The sequence below is a fragment of the Sorghum bicolor genome, chromosome 9 (assembly GCF_000003195.3).
Source record: "Sorghum bicolor cultivar BTx623 chromosome 9, Sorghum_bicolor_NCBIv3, whole genome shotgun sequence".
Taxonomy (NCBI): Eukaryota; Viridiplantae; Streptophyta; class Magnoliopsida; order Poales; family Poaceae; genus Sorghum; species Sorghum bicolor.
Window position 1 is genome coordinate 6,394,762 of NC_012878.2, and position 16,190 is coordinate 6,410,951.

At 46.0% G+C, this 16,190-nt stretch overlaps 2 protein-coding genes across 2 annotated transcripts; both read left to right on the top strand.

Moving 5' to 3' along the window:
* On the top strand, window positions 5,488-6,698 carry LOC8072702 (universal stress protein PHOS32). The gene is made up of 2 exons (XM_002439316.2): window positions 5,488-5,934; window positions 6,093-6,698. Exons 1-2 carry the CDS (start codon window positions 5,736-5,738, stop codon window positions 6,443-6,445), a joined length of 552 nt encoding a protein of 183 aa, XP_002439361.2. The 5' UTR covers window positions 5,488-5,735; the 3' UTR covers window positions 6,446-6,698.
* Window positions 8,138-15,658, top strand: LOC8080943 (LRR receptor-like serine/threonine-protein kinase GSO1). Its single transcript, XM_002439317.2, has 3 exons — window positions 8,138-8,830; window positions 10,377-10,564; window positions 12,263-15,658. The coding sequence occupies exon 3, from the start codon at window positions 12,384-12,386 to the stop codon at window positions 15,318-15,320; it is 2,937 nt and encodes a 978-aa protein (XP_002439362.1). The 5' UTR covers window positions 8,138-8,830; window positions 10,377-10,564; window positions 12,263-12,383; the 3' UTR covers window positions 15,321-15,658.

Consider the following 16,190-nt stretch of genomic DNA (forward strand, 5'->3'; position numbering starts at 1 on the left):
TATTGGTCTACAGTAAAATGAATTTCAATTCACTCGGCAATAATAAAACAGACGTTTTTTTATATGAGATATATTATTAGACACAAGAAGATACTATAAGTCATGATATATAATAGACCTCTATGCATGTAACTTTTTCTTTTTTTTGCAAAAAAGAGCATCCGAAAGTAGTTATGCGTCTACGACGACGACGACGTCCGTGGCAAGCCCTGCAACAAATTAAATCCTCAACCGGTAGATCCTGGATTATTATTAGCTTGCTCCTGATGATAGACGGTCTCCTTCCGGCACGGAGCCGGACCTCCTCCGATCTTGGCCTGGCTGCAGACGAACACCGTGTCGCCGCGGAAGTAGTCCATGGCCGGCGTGGTCACCTTGACGTCGAAGGCCGCCTCCCCCGCGGCGAGCTCGCCGGCGAGCTGGTCCCGCAGGAACGGCGGCAGGTCCACGCGCCGGCCCCACGCCGTGGCGCGGCGCTCCCTCACCTTGCCGTCCTTGGCGCAGAACCGCGGCACGGATCCCCCGGCGGCGGCGAGGACCGCGTCCCCGTACGACACCGCCACGGTCGACAGCCTCTCGATGCACGCCGCGTCCGACAGCCGCCCGCGGCCGTTGTCGATGCGGACCGTGACGTTGAACACCGGCGACAGTAACGACGACGACGACGCCGCCGCTGCCGCGTCCAGGCCGGCGACGCCGGTGACGGTGACCGAGTACACGGGGTCCTTGGAGATGCAGCTGAGAACGATGAGGGTGACGATCGTGGCGATCACGGCTGGGAGGAGGACACAGCAGAGCATGCACGCGAGCCACGTGCCGGAATCGCAGCCGGGATTTTCTTGCTCCTGTGCAGCTGCCATGCTTCTACTGAAGCAGCTGCTGCTGCCAGTCGAGCTGCTTTTTGCCGACGATCGATCGGCGTGCCAACGTATACGTACCCAAGTCGCGTATCGATCGAGATCGTGTGTATCTCCTCTTGTCTTTTCGTTTTTGTCAGCTACATACACGCAAAAGCCCTAACCTGATGAAAGCCCACGGCACCCTACCGAGATCTGCTATATATGGGATTGGGGTCGCCTAGGTCGACTTCGACAGCGACTTGGTGTCGTACGGACGTAACGTTTGAAGGAGTAGGAGTCGTAGGAAAGGAAAACATATCCTACCTCCGTCTTTTAAATTATATAAGATATTTAATTTTTTTCTATTTTAAATTTAATCACTTGTTTTATTAAAAAAATGTACAATTTTTTTTACAATCAAATTTAAGTCTTTTTTAAAACTTTTATTAATAAACCAAATTACGACAAAAGAAGTGATATTTTATAGAGAGATTTACTTGTATGGCTCTCAAAAAAATGTCTCTTCCTTGTATGGTAAAAAGACTATAATGCCTCTAGCATGTTTTTTTTTTCACAAAGTTTGATTTGTTTCTTGTATAAATGAAATTTTTGAGCACATATTGTATTGTACTATAATGCTGTCCAAATATTTATTATGATCCAAATATGCACTGTTATAGTATCTAAATTGTCAATTTATTTGTTTACTATTACTCAAAATATACAAGAAACAAATTAAACTTTGCAAAAAATTTTGACGCCAGGGGCATTTGGTCTTTTTACTCTCCACTTAACACCATTAAGTGCTGAAAACGAACGGAATGTCATAGAAGGAATGAAAGTTCGTTTGAGGGTTAAAAAAAAATGAGGCCATCCAAGGAAGAGATATTTTTTTTAGGACCATACAAGTAAATCTCTCTATTTTATATACATTTTTAATCATGGTTTTTTAAACCAGTGAATGGACTCTATAATTTAGAATGGATTTTTTTGACAAATATTTAGAATGGATTGAGTAGGTAGGAAACATAACAAAATGAGTCGGGACCTCAGGCCTTGTTTAGTTCCCAAAAAATTTCAAGATTTCCCGTCACATCGAATCTTGTGGCACATGCATGAAGTATTAAACATAGACAAAAACAAATATTGATTACACAGTTTACCTGTAATTCGCGAGCCGAATCTTTTGAGTCTAGTTAGTCCATAATTGGATAATATTTGTCACAAACAAACGAAAGTGCTACAGTAGCCAAAACCAAAAATTTCCCTCAACTGAACAAGGCCTCAAGAGTGGGCCGGCCTGCGCGCATTGGGCCCATTGGCCAGCCTACATGTGTGAGAACACATCTCCAAATTACTCCTTCCCGCGTCCCGACGGCTCCTTTCTTAGGTTTTTTTTTTGTTTCTTGTATGTAAAGATATTTTCTCGTGGGAAGAGATTTAAAAATATATATTTTATGCCTCCAGGATCTAAAATAAATATATTGTCAGCCGCCCGGTAGAGCAGCTTTGGAAATCGTTCGACCGTCGAAATTTTTTGCTAAAAAGGTCAGTACCGGTAAAACTGAATTAATAATTTTGTTTCACACGAAAAACAATTTTATTTTAGCAGAAGCAAAATATGATTTGTCTTTAAAATCATTTTATTGTTATAAGCTATTCTCAAAGTTGAGTATTTTAGGAGTTTGGTATAATTTTACTTGCTAAACTAATAGATCTAACAAGTTAATAAAAGAAATAGTAACTATAAATTTTATTCTTCTCTAACAGTAATTTATAATGTTAGCTTTCTAAAATTTAAAAATTTATAGTAGAGTCCATATCTATTTTTTTGTTTACTAGAGCCGATTATATCTTTTACTAGAGGAATATGAAGTTCTCTTCATTTTGTAAACTTATGAGTTGAGAAGGGTATATTTGATAACTTTTTATTTTTAAGTGTACCTCGGCAAATTCTCCTTCTTTCTTGATATTTATGTGTGCCTGGAATAGGCTTGACATTCTACATGAGAGCGCTTTTAGCAAGCTGACAATCTGATGCTTCTTCGTTGATCTCCGGAACCAGTAGAATTTTTTTTGCCAAGTCAAAATTGCCAAACACTTGAAGATGCCCTTTTTGTTCCCTCTCTATATCGTTTTGAGATTTGGTAAATAATAATATTTACCAAACAAAATTTGCAAAAGTGTTGGAGTTGCGAAGCCGCACATTCCTATCGCCGCTGCCAGCCCTCTTGCTGCCGGTTGATACCGACGGTAATCACCATTGTAATCCTAGGTGCAACTTTGATAAATGTTTTCTCATGGAATATAGCGGTGACATGCATGCATGCATGCAGTAGTTTGTACGGTATTCCAAAATTACTTTTGAAGGAGAATCTATGCGTGTGTTTTTTTATGTATATATAATTAAAGTAAATGTACCGATAAATACTGACAAATTAAACTTCAAAAAGCATTGGTAACCGGTGGGGAGTCAGGAGTGTAATAATTCATGTAAACAGATTCAGATTATCCGTAACCACTTGGCAAATTAATAGAAGTCGCTTCTTCCAAAAACCCGTTTGTTTGTCGAAGTCACCACATAGCAGCATGCGACGACGATCTCTCATCGCTGAAAGCTAACAAATATGCACCGTAGTTTAATCAGTAAAGCAATATAGCATACTGCGAGTAATAACAATTACCAGATACCAGCACTAGTACACAAATGTACTATAAAAGCGGTTCGCAACCCCTTTCTACAGGCGGATTGATGAACTGCCTGCTTTGGTGGCTTGTGAAAATAAACTTTTTCACAGTCAGGTAACTGAGAACCGTATGTAGAAATTTATTTCTACAGACAGTTCATATAACTGAACCGCCTGAAATTTATTTCTACAAGCGGTTCGGTTCAGTGTAAAAATTAAATTCCACCGCCAACGTAAAGCTTCTCTGTACTAGTTCTTCTCTCAGCAGTCACTGCAAGAATTGTTTAAGCTAGCTCTCTGATGAGGCCTTTTAACTTAAAACTGTTCCAGAATTCACAAATGAGTATGTTTTAAATGATCAGCAAGATATGTGGTCCTCTGAATGGGGAAATTTCTCAACCTCAAAATCTTACAGATTTCTAATGGGCCACAAACAAATTAACTCCTCGAGTTTTTAAGTGGTTAGGGAAAACTTTTATCAACCCAACCATAAAGTTTTCTTTTGACTGTTATCGAAGGATAGACTGGAGTACAAGGAACATTATAAGAAGAAGGAACATGCAGCAGGATTCATTTCAATGTGCTCTTTGCATGGATGCAATTGAAGAAACTATATGGAGCCTCTTTTCCTTGCATGCCCATTTGCCACCCAGTGCTGGAACAAGACTGGGGTCACGATCCATGCAAGAAATAATATCTTTTTGGCAATTCAGCAGATCAGAAACCAAACTCGGTTACAATTTTAATGTGCTAGTCCACCTGGACAGCTAAGGAATCACATCATCTTCAAGGGTATACAACAAAATCCAGAAATGGCCAAAGCTCTGTTCATGAAAGAGATGAAGATCATTACCCTAAAGGTTAGGTCTAGATTTGTTGCAACTTTTGATTTATGGATCGAAAATTTGCTATAATCCACTTAATTTTCTTTGTTTCTTTCTCTGTCTCTTGAAGTACCTTCTTCTTTCTTTCCCTCTTGTTTAACCATTTGTAAAAACTTCACTTCTTTCAATAAGGCCTTGTTTAGGCTTTGTTTAGTTCATCCTAAAAACCAAAAACTTTTCAAGATTTCTCGTCACATCGAATCTTACGGTATATGCATGGAGCATTAAATATAGATGAAAACAAAAACTAATTGCACTGTAAATCACGAGATGAATCTTTTGAGCCTAGTTACTCCATGATTGGACAATGTTTGTCAAATAAAAACGAAAGTGCTACAGTGTCAAGATCAAAAAAAATTTGGATCTAAACAAGGCCTTAGTTCACCCCGAAATCCAAAAAGTTTTCAAGATTCCCCGTCACATCGAATCTTGCGGCACATGCATGAAGTATTAAATATAGACGAAAACAAAAACTAATTACACAGTTTGTCTGTAAATCGCGAGACGAATCTTTTGACCTAGTCAGTTTATGATTGGACAATATTTGTCAAATAAAAACGAAAGTGCTACAATAGTGAAATCCGAAATTTTTTCGGAACTAAACAAGGCCTTAGTTGGAGAGGGAAAAAATTTTAGGTGTCACATCGGATATTTCGTAGGATGTCGGAAAGGGTGTTTAGTCTATCATTAGCACATGTACTGTAGCACTTAAGGCTAATCATACACTAACTAGGCTTAAAAGATCCGTCTAGTAATTTTCAACTAAACTGTATAATTAATTTATTTTTTATTTATATTTAATATTCCATACATACGTCTAAATATTCGATGCGAATGAAATTTTTTTAATTGGGACTTAACAAGGCCTAAATTTCTGTAGGCCCCCTACAGGCTCCAGTTGCGTCAAAAAAAAAAAACACACACACACACTTCGAGTAGTACACACGCATAGTGCAGAATCCAATTCCTCCCGTCTTTAGATTGCGGCCACTTTTTGCGCAACGCTCAGCTCATCCTACTCCGCAATCCCGCTGGCGCTGAGATCGGCGAACCGCGTCGCCGCGGGATCCGACTAGAAACGCCGGTAAGGAATCGGAATCCGGCCGGCAAGTGGCGTGGCGACGGTCGGAATGGGGAAGGAATCCTGAAAGACTGATCGATGAAGCACACAAACAAGGCACTTTGAATTTGTTGAGGCTCCCTCCTGAGCCGTCTATATATATACGATCTGATGATCGCCTTGGTAGTTCTCTTCTCGAAGCTGAAGTGGAACAAGCTATAGTATAGCTAGCCTAGCTAGGTTGGCCACTTGGATCGTCATCGGCATGGCCATGGCCATGGCCGGGACCGGAAGCGGAAGGAACATCGGCGTTGCGGTGGACTTCTCGTCGTGCAGCAAGAACGCGCTGCGGTGGGCGGCGGCGAACCTTGCGGCGCCCGGCGACCGGCTCATCCTCATCCACGTCAAGACCTCGTACCAGTACGAGCAAGGCGTGGCGCATCTCTGGGAGCACGACGGATCACGTACGTTATCAATATCATATATACATCCATATATACGCCACCATCAGTCACCACAATTATATTATCTCTCCGTCATCATCTGCCTCTGCCCTGTTATATATATGATCATCAATTCATCATCATCAATCAATCAGTTCATGTCTATGTCGTGTCGTCAGCGCTGATCCCTCTGGTGGAGCTGTCGGACCCGCGGGTGGGAAACATCTACGGCGTGGCGCCGGACGGGGAGACGATGGAGGTCCTGGCGCGGGCCGCCGCCGAGAGAGGCGTCCACGTCTTGGCCAAGGTGATGTGGGGCGACCCCGGCAGGAAGCTCACGGAGGCCGTCCACAAGGTGCCCCTGCAGTGGCTGGTCGTCGGCAACAGAGGCCTCAGCACGGTTAAGAGGGTTCTCATGGGAAGCGTCAGCACCTACGTGGTCAACCACGCCGCCTGCCCCGTCACCGTCGTCAGGGAGAACAAGCAGAACATGCTGCCCCTGCCCTCAGCACTCACCATGCCCACCACCTAGCTAAGATGTGTGTCTTCGATCTGTCTTCTAGCCTGCCACAGGCTCTCGATCGTCAGTCTTTGAGAACATATGGTATATCTGTTAATCTGTATCTTGTGTGTATACGTACGTGTGTCGTCTTATTTGTATATATATATGGCCGCGGGAAATGAAATGTCTCTCACTCTCTCTTCGGTTTTTCTCTTTGTATAAACATACATGTATGGAGAGGAGGTAAATAAAATACATGCTCCGATGTAGTAGATGTTGATAACAAAAGGCTGGTGCTCGATTTTTTTTTCTTTTTTTTTATGTAAGTTACAAAGATTCTAATCGAGACGGCTAGATTTTATAATGAGGTGAGCACATAAGATAAATCTAGATCTAAATCTAAAGAGGCCCAAAATGGGAAGAAGTAGAGGAAATAATATTCGAAAAGTATGTTCTAACCTTCTAATGTGTTCTCCTTAAACAAATCAAGACACCCCCCCAAAAAAATTTTTTTGCTTAATTTTTAAGGTTTTGGATCTCAAAACCCAACAAATTGGAGGAGTCACGAGGAGGAAGAAAGAGTCGCTGGTTATGCATTTAGAGCTGTAGGAACAATGGAGACGGGCAATGCAACAGAGGCCGCCTCGGTTAATAACACATTAACTGAGGTGGTCAAGTTACAGTGCCCGCCTCCAGTAAAGTATTAATGGAGACGGTTAATAACATATATATTTGCTAGTAAAATAGACACTCAAATCTTTTTTAAGAGAATCTCAAATCTTTTTTTTTAAAAAAGAGACCTTTTTTTTTGAGAATCTCAAACTTTATTAACCAGTCTGAGAATAAGAAGTACACACGCCTTTCGGCGGACTGATAAGCCAAACATGTCTACCAATTGTCTCATACAGGGAGTCTCTTGCTAGCCTATAAGCATCCCCATTAGACATCCGACCTTCATGAACAAACTCAACTGAAGTGAAACTGTCTCCTCGTGCCTTGATCTCTTGAATTACATGGCCATAAGATCCAAAGCCTTTGCCTTGGATATTTCTAACAACTGTGATATTATCACAAGCCACCCTAATTTTTTTAGCAACAAATCTGATGCGAGTGCAAGGCTCTCTCTACGCTACTGCCTCCATGATTTCACGATCAGAAATACCTTCAGTTACTACAACTGAAGCCCCAACAAACATGCCTGAGGAGTCTCTTGCCACTGCCGAAGCTGATGCCTTGCTGGTGTTGATGACTTGCCCCTGGAGGAGCTGTCTGTTTCATAAGTTCTAGATCCAACATGAAATTCTTAACAAAACAGTGCGTGGACAGAGATCTCTTAAAAGAATTCTCACTTGTCTCTTCGCGTACCAAATAGCCCACAAAGTAAAAAGAGACTTGTTCAACCAGATCTCTAAGGGGCCCTAACACAACAACGGCCAGGCCAGCAAGAAGGAACCGGGCCGAAAGCGCAGAAGGAGGCCCGAAGGCACACCATAATAGTTGGATTTTATGGACGGGCCGAAAGGGCCTAGTAATAAGCATCCAATCCAAAAAGAAGCAGGAAACACGGCGAGGGGCGATGGGCCAACCTCAACTGAATTTTCCAGCCCAACACTAGATAGATAGCCTGGCGAGTGGGGCTCTCTTTCCTCGTGTCACACCACTTCGCCACGCGGCGACCACGCCGGTTGCCGGCAATGGCTTATTGCTGCCGTGCCCGTGCCGCCCGAACGGCCGCCGCGCGCCACAGCGGGTTTCTCCCCTACCCATTCTCCGCTCGCCGGTGGTGTCCAAGAATGAGCTAGCGGTCCTGCAGTACAGTACCCTGCCAGCCAGCCTCTCATCCCGCTCGTGATTCTCAAGGTCGCCGTCTCGGTCACCTGCCACACGCGAGGTGCTCGACGTTATGGCGCTGCAGCCGGAGCGAGCCAACAACCAGCGGGGGCCATCAAGCTCCAGCCTGCCAGAGGAGCCACAGACTGTCCTGCGACCGCGACCGCGACCGCGACCCAAAGACGGCCGCCCCCTTCAACCCCGCCGTGGCATGGAAACGCAAACGGAGCAGAAGTCCACGGCTAGCTGCACATCTGCGCAGCCCTGCCTGCTGCCAACCCCCGTTGACCTCCTACGCGCAAGCTGACATCGGCTTCGGATCTCCCGCGACTCACGCGCTGATCGACACGGCAGGAGAATCAGAGGAGCGATCACTTTCAACAAAATCAGAGGAGCGAGATGGGATCGACCTCGACGACATGCAGCGTGCGCGGCCGCACGGCGAGCACGGCTCCTGTTCCAACTCAAGATGCCATGCCGAGACGTCACGTTCGTCCGCATCTCTGCCCAACTCAATCCATTGCTTCGTTGACACTCGCGCGCGCGACGTACGCCCGCCCCGCCCTCCTCTGCAGCTGGCCACAGGTTGGTGGATCTCCTTCCTTCCCTTTTCCCTCCCGCACAAGTACTGTCAATTCGTCATCATGCAAGTGCTGTCGTCGTTCCTGCAAGATGCTAGATTATTAGCTAGTAATCTGCTAGCCTACTGGTACTACTCCTGCCTGGTACTATGCTTGGGTGTTGGGTCAATGACCGCAACGTTTCACCGGCAGGTTTCAGTTCGTTCTTCTGAAAGCAGATCGGCTTTTCCAACATCTCCCAACTGGAAAGTTTGTCTCGGCAGCTGATTGTAGATTTGCAGGTGGTTGTGTGTGGCTGTGTGCTACTGCATGTCTGCATGGGAAAAGGGTTTGGGTCATGCATGCTGACACTTTGATTTGCAGACTAGAATCTCCTCTGTTGCTTGCTAAATAGTAATTATCTATTTAGTTTAGACTAGAGAAGAACCGCAGGTATCCATTTGGAGCACCATTCCCATGCATCCTCAATTAGCGCTGACTGATCATTATCTGTGGCTTGTTTTGCATTTCTATGAGTCCTTCCTCTTAATGAAACTCCCGCAGGGACATGGGACATGTTTGCTAAAAAAATGCATTTCTTTGAGTCCATGAACGAAAAACATATGACATTCAAGAGGGATAGAGCTTGGTGCCTAGAGCAATTCTGAAGAGATTTGAATCATTGTAACAAGTTTTATTTTTTTGAAAGTAAAGGTAGGAGCTCAACCGCTCAATTAAGAAAGGAATAGAGTTTTATGTACAACGGCACCAACAGTGCCCATGAACACCGGTCAGAAGACCAAAACACAAAGGTCATGCTCATGCACTTGTTGTTTTATATCCTCCTTTGCTAGATAGGAATCATGGTAACAAGTAACAACTGAAGTACAAGTACTGAACAACACGTCACTTACTCCTAATTGGATGCACAAACATAGCAGCGCACCTTTTGCACCTCTTAGGCCTTACCTATAACTTGGATGACTTGTCTAGCATGCTGTGACATTAACTACATTATCTTTTTGTGCAGTATCTTAAATTCTTTGTTTTTTTTTTCTTCTGTAGTTTGCATATGATGAACAGTTTTTTTTCCCTGTGGTAACCGCATTCTCAAAATTTCTCTTGAACAGCAAGCTGGAAGGTGAATGTTTGATTTAATTGCAACAACACGAGCCATTTTTATGATTCATTTAGTAGTCACGTAAGTGTTTCTTAGTTGAGGTTAAGGTTATGAAGGTAGCATTCTTGCGTTTATGCCTATGAGATGGAATATCAGTTCCACTATTTTAACACATGCTAAATGGACTATTCATTTGTCCAAGAATGTTTGCGCCGCGATTTCGGTTTAGAATACCTCATCTTTCAATATCCCTTAATTAAAATACATTGCTCCTTCTAGCACTGACTTAAGTATTTTATTGATACACAGCGCTCATGCGTGTTCGAGAAAAAAGCACTGAATTAAGTATTATGTTTGGAGATAAGATAGAACAGATGACACGCTTTAAACACCCACATTTATTGTCCTTTGACTCGTGTCCTATCCAACTCTGAATCATGTGGGTGAGCAGGCGAGAAACGTACAAGCAAGCCAGCAAGAATAATCACAGTGTGAAGGAGGCACAAGTCAAACCCAGATCAATCAGGCTTCAGGCACCAGTACTAAATTGTTCGGACGTCAAAGAAAGTCAATCGTGGACCAATGATGCAACCATTGCACCAGCCGCAAGTCATTGTCCTCATGTCGCCGAACGGACGGGTAGGTTGTGGTTTGGAGTCATCCGATCATATAGCCCTCTCAGTTCTTTTATCTACTTCTTATCATGCAATAAGTTCAGTTACTGCCGATTCACTTTCTCATTTTACTTTTACCTCTATATTTGCTTCTCCAAAACCTATTTCTGTGTTACTTGTACCAAAGAGACAAGGTAAGGTAACAATGTAGAGAGACCCCAACCTAATTCATATCTTGTATTCTCATAATTAGTAGGGTGTGGGTTAGCCAAATGAGTGAGTTACAAACTTTCATTGAAGTAGTTATTATTCCTTAGGATTGTGGGTTAACCAAAGCAGTGAGTGAGCAGCTGACTGAAAAATGGCTGCACAAAGCTGGCACTCCACTATGTGGTCTTAACTCTGAAAGCTGAACCAGAAAGGAGGGCGTCGTTGTGCATGATGAGAGCTGAGAAGGCCACTAGTGGATAACCAGATAGCAGTCTGTCTCTATCTGAATGGACTCGTCCCGTCTATGGAATCACTTGGGTGTTGCTGCATTTGAACTGCAGGAAGCAAAGCCAAGTGCGAGCTGGTGAGCCCCGTGCATGCTTCTGGCCAGTGGTTACTGTGGGTTGTTTTGTTTTTTCCAGTCACCTTTGTCTCTCTTTTTTTTTTGAACCAAGAGTCACCTTTGTTTCCTGTGCCCCTGTTGATTCGATTGTGTCACTGTCGATCCCCTGCAAAAGTAACTGGCTTTCCCTCGACCTGATAATTGAAAAGGCCCTTTGTGGGTCTTGCTTGTTTGATGATTGGCCTTTTCCAGCAATTTATTCAGATACATAGTAGATCCCATAAGGTGATGGTTATTATTTCTTTCCTTATCAAATACTCTATGTCCCCGAAAAGAATTCTAGTATAATAACAAGTCAAACCATTTTAAGTTTGATCAAACTGATAAAAAAATTCAATATTTATGATATCAAAAGTGTTATTGAATTCATCATGAAATATATTTCCATAGTACACCTATTTGATATCATAAGTATTGATATTTTCATTTATAAATTTGGTTAGATTTTAGCTAGTTCAGCTAAGTTAGATCTAGAATTGAATCTTTTTTCTGCACGGAGGTTGTACAAATACTTGTATTTACCTTCAATTACCTGTAGCACGTTCCCTAGCTATGTACTTTTATTTTTTCAGTTAGCTGCCAAGGAGAAAATTTCACGTCATCCATCTACTTGGTTGCATAGTCAGAAGCTTGACTTTGGGTTTGGGATGATGACCAGAGTATGCTATAGTTATTTTTTTTGTCACTAAAATTGAGCAAAGAGATTATTAAATAAAGCATGGAAGCATCATCTACTTGTCCTGTTGCCACCAAATCGAGGGGGCAGTTGAACTGTTCGAGCACGTACGCGCTGTAAAGCACATAGTTAACTAATTTCGAGCGCCTTTTTCGCTCTCGTCACAACAAATCAAACAGAAGAGGGTGAAGTAACAAGTCAAAACAACAAGATTAGCCTTTAAACTACCTGTTGCTTAGGCCTGAATTATCGAAACCTATGCTGGTCAGCCGGTCATTATTCTGATACAGTATCTGAAATTTTATTTTCTGAACTGCTTTCACCTTCTCATTTGGCTTGTATTGCATTTTCAGTATATGAATCCAACACATTCTCTGACTGTGTGATACATAGAGCAGGTATTGTTTGACAACTCTTTTTTCCTCTTTTTGCAGCTTGGGCAACTGCTCTGTGCAGTGGAGCATATAGACATCCCCTCTTCACCATAGCAGCACCCTGGAAGCTCACACTTCCTTCTAGCTCGCACAACTACATGATACCATCTTAGCAGTAGCAATGGCTATCAAGCAGAGCAACAGCTTCTCTCCGCGTGTTCATGCTGGTCTATCCCTGCTCTTCTGCATCCTGCTTGCACCTGTAAGTTTAGCCACACCAGCCACAGCTCCTGCTGCTCTCTTGGAAGTGAAGTCCGGCCTCACTGACCCTGAAGGCGTCCTCTCCGGCTGGTCACTGGAGGCCGACGTGTGCTCATGGCACGGCATTACATGCCTGCCCGGGGAGGTGGGCATTGTGACAGGCCTCAACCTGTCCGGGTACGGCCTGTCAGGCGTGATACCGCCGGCGATCAGTGGCCTCGTCTCCGTCGAGTCCATTGACTTGTCCTCCAATTCCCTCACCGGGCCGATCCCGCCGGAGCTTGGCGTGCTGGAGAACCTGAGGACGCTGCTCCTCTTCTCCAACTCCCTCACCGGCACCATCCCGCCGGAGCTCGGTCTTCTCAAGAACCTCAAGGTGCTCAGGATCGGCGACAACAGGCTGCACGGCGAGATCCCGCCGCAACTGGGCGACTGCTCGGAGCTGGAGACGCTCGGCCTGGCCTACTGCCAGCTGAATGGCACCATTCCTGCTGAGCTTGGCAACCTGAAGCAGCTGCAGAAGCTGGCCCTGGACAACAACACCCTCACCGGCGGCATCCCGGAGCAGCTTGCTGGCTGCGTAAGCTTGCGCTTTCTGTCAGTGTCTGATAACATGCTGCAAGGCAACATTCCTTCGTTTCTTGGGAGCTTCAGTGATCTCCAGTCTCTTAATTTAGCAAACAATCAGTTTTCCGGTGAGATTCCGGTGGAGATCGGCAACCTTTCCAGCTTGACATACCTCAACCTGCTCGGCAACAGCCTGACCGGCGCCATTCCGGCAGAACTGAACCGGCTGGGCCAGCTGCAGGTTCTGGACTTATCCATGAACAACATTTCTGGAAAGGTCAGCATCTCTCCAGCACAACTGAAGAACCTGAAGTACCTTGTGCTGTCTGGCAATCTCCTTGATGGCGCCATCCCTGAAGACCTCTGCGCCGGCGACTCATCAAGCTTGCTGGAGAACCTGTTCCTTGCTGGCAACAATCTTGAAGGCGGCATCGAGGCGCTGCTCAACTGCGATGCTCTCCAGTCCATCGACGTGTCAAACAACAGCTTCACCGGAGTGATACCGCCGGGCATTGACCGGCTGCCTGGCCTCGTCAACCTCGCTCTGCACAACAACAGCTTCACCGGCGGCCTGCCGCGACAGATAGGGAACCTGAGCAACCTGGAGATTCTGTCTCTATTCCACAATGGCCTCACCGGTGGAATACCGTCGGAGATCGGCAGGCTTCAGAAGCTGAAGCTCTTGTTTCTCTACGAGAACCAGATGTCCGGAACCATCCCTGACGAGCTCACCAACTGCACGAGCTTGGAAGAGGTGGACTTCTTCGGCAATCACTTCCATGGCCCTATTCCAGAAAGGATTGGGAACCTCAGGAACCTGGCCGTGCTTCAGCTCCGGCAGAACGACCTGTCGGGCCCCATTCCGGCGAGCCTCGGTGAGTGCAGGAGCCTCCAGGCGCTGGCATTGGCAGACAACCGGCTTACCGGCGTGTTGCCCGAGACGTTCGGGCAGCTCACCGAGCTCAGCGTGGTAACGCTGTACAACAACTCCCTCGAGGGCCCCCTGCCGGAGTCGCTGTTCCAGCTCAAGAACCTCACCGTGATCAACTTCTCCCACAACCGGTTCGCCGGCAGCCTCGTCCCTCTCCTCGGCTCGACCTCCCTCGCCGTGCTGGCGCTCACCAGCAACAGCTTCTCCGGCGTCATTCCAGCGGTGGTCGCCCGATCGAGGAACATGGTCCGGCTCCAGCTTGGCGGCAACCGGCTCACCGGTGCGATACCGGCCGAACTAGGCAATCTGACAAGGCTCAGCATGCTTGACCTTTCGCTCAACAACCTCTCCGGCGACATCCCGGCGGAGCTCTCCAGCTGCGTTGAGCTCACCCATTTGAAGCTCGACGGGAACAGCCTGACGGGCACCGTTCCTGCATGGCTCGGCAGCCTCAGGTCACTAGGCGAGCTCGACCTGTCGTGGAATGTGTTCACCGGAGGCATCCCGCCGGAGCTGGGCAACTGCTCGGGTCTACTGAAGCTGTCCCTCAGCGACAACCACCTCACCGGAAGCATCCCGCCGGAGATCGGCAGGCTGACGTCTCTAAACGTCCTGAACCTGAACAAGAACAGCCTCACCGGCGCCATACCGCCGTCGCTGCAGCAATGCAACAAGCTGTACGAGCTGAGACTGTCGGAGAACTCGCTGGAGGGTCCGATCCCGCCGGAGCTCGGGCAGCTCTCGGAGCTGCAGGTGATACTGGACCTGAGCCGGAACAGGCTCTCCGGCGAGATCCCGGCGTCCCTCGGCAGCCTCGTGAAGCTGGAGCGGCTGAACCTGTCGTCCAACCGGCTGGACGGGCAGATACCGTCCTCGCTGCTGCAGCTGACGAGCCTGCACCGCCTGAACCTCTCCGACAACCTCCTCTCCGGCGCGGTGCCCGCGGGGCTGTCGAGCTTCCCGGCGGCGTCGTTCGTCGGCAACGAGCTCTGCGGCGCGCCGCTGCCACCGTGCGGGCCGCGGTCGCCTGCTAGGCGGCTGTCGGGCACGGAGGTGGTCGTGATCGTTGCGGGCATCGCGCTGGTCTCGGCGGTGGTGTGCGTGGCGCTGCTGTACACCATGCTGAGGGTGTGGAGCAACTGGCGGGCCGTGTCGGTCTCCAACTCCGACGGCGAGGAGTCGGTGCACGGCGGCGGTGGCCATGGCGGTGGTGGTGGGAAGTGGGGCGACGGCAAGTACTGGAAAGTAGGATCGCCGGTGTCTTGGTCGGCGGAGCAGAAGCACAGCTCAGGGTCTGAGACCGCCAGCGTGCTCCATGGCAAGTCCACGGAGGCTGCCGCCGGAGCCGGGAAGAGCTAGCTAGGTAGCTGATGCTTTCGCCGGTGGCGGCAGTGAACGTCACTTTTGCTGCCTTGCATGTTCAAAAGTCAAAATGTATGTGTATCGATGATCGTATCTCATCTTGGTTCCGTGTGGGTTTTTCTTCGATTATTACTTGCTGCTTCCGCCACACCCGTTCTTGTGTTCTTGATTGGAGAATGGAGATGGGAAGCTGGAGCCTGGAGCTGGAGGGAAGCAAAACCGGGAAGAGTGGCACCGTGGGCTGCTACATTCCATTTCGTAGTTATGGGCCGTCTTGAAGATCCAACCGATCCCGTTGGTTTCGCTGAAATTTGACTTATGCTGATGTTTAAAAACATTGTTTGCTGATTTTCTTATTAGAGTAAAATAGTGTATAATAGCTAATAAACCATGCTGATAAGTTTAAATAATATTCTATATAATAAGAAAGCAAATGAGAGTACAATTGTTTGCTAGATAGGTCTCGACTCTTAAGAGCTAAAAACTAATATCCAAACGACATACTACCTCCGTTCACAAAAGAACGTAGTTCTCAGGTTTCAAGGAGTTAAACGATATGAACTTTGACTAAATTTATATAAAAAAATATTTATAATATAAAATAAATATCATTAGATTAGTTATAGAATATATTTTATAATAAACTAATTTAGAGATAAATGTTAATATTATTTAATATAAATTTAGTAAAACTTGAGCTTGATTGAGTAGCACAGATACCATAATTGTATTTTTTTAATGAAGAGAGTAGCAGTTATTACATTCTGATTTGTCCGGTGTCTGTTAATAGGGCTGCATTTAGTGTGAAGTTTTCTAGTCATTCCAACACGCATTCGTCCTACTCCACTTATCTTGATCTTTTAGTCT

What these genes read in the sequence shown, in the direction of transcription:
- LOC8072702 (XM_002439316.2), top strand. Translation starts at nt 5,736, where the DNA reads ATGGCCATGGCCATGGCCGGGACCGGAAGCGGAAGGAACATCGGCGTT. An exon ending in CTGGGAGCACGACGGATCAC is followed by an intron (nt 5,935 to 6,092) that starts GTACGTTATCAA and finishes TCGTGTCGTCAG; the next exon opens with CGCTGATCCCTCTGGTGGAG.
- LOC8080943 (XM_002439317.2), top strand. Translation starts at nt 12,384, where the DNA reads ATGGCTATCAAGCAGAGCAACAGCTTCTCTCCGCGTGTTCATGCTGGT.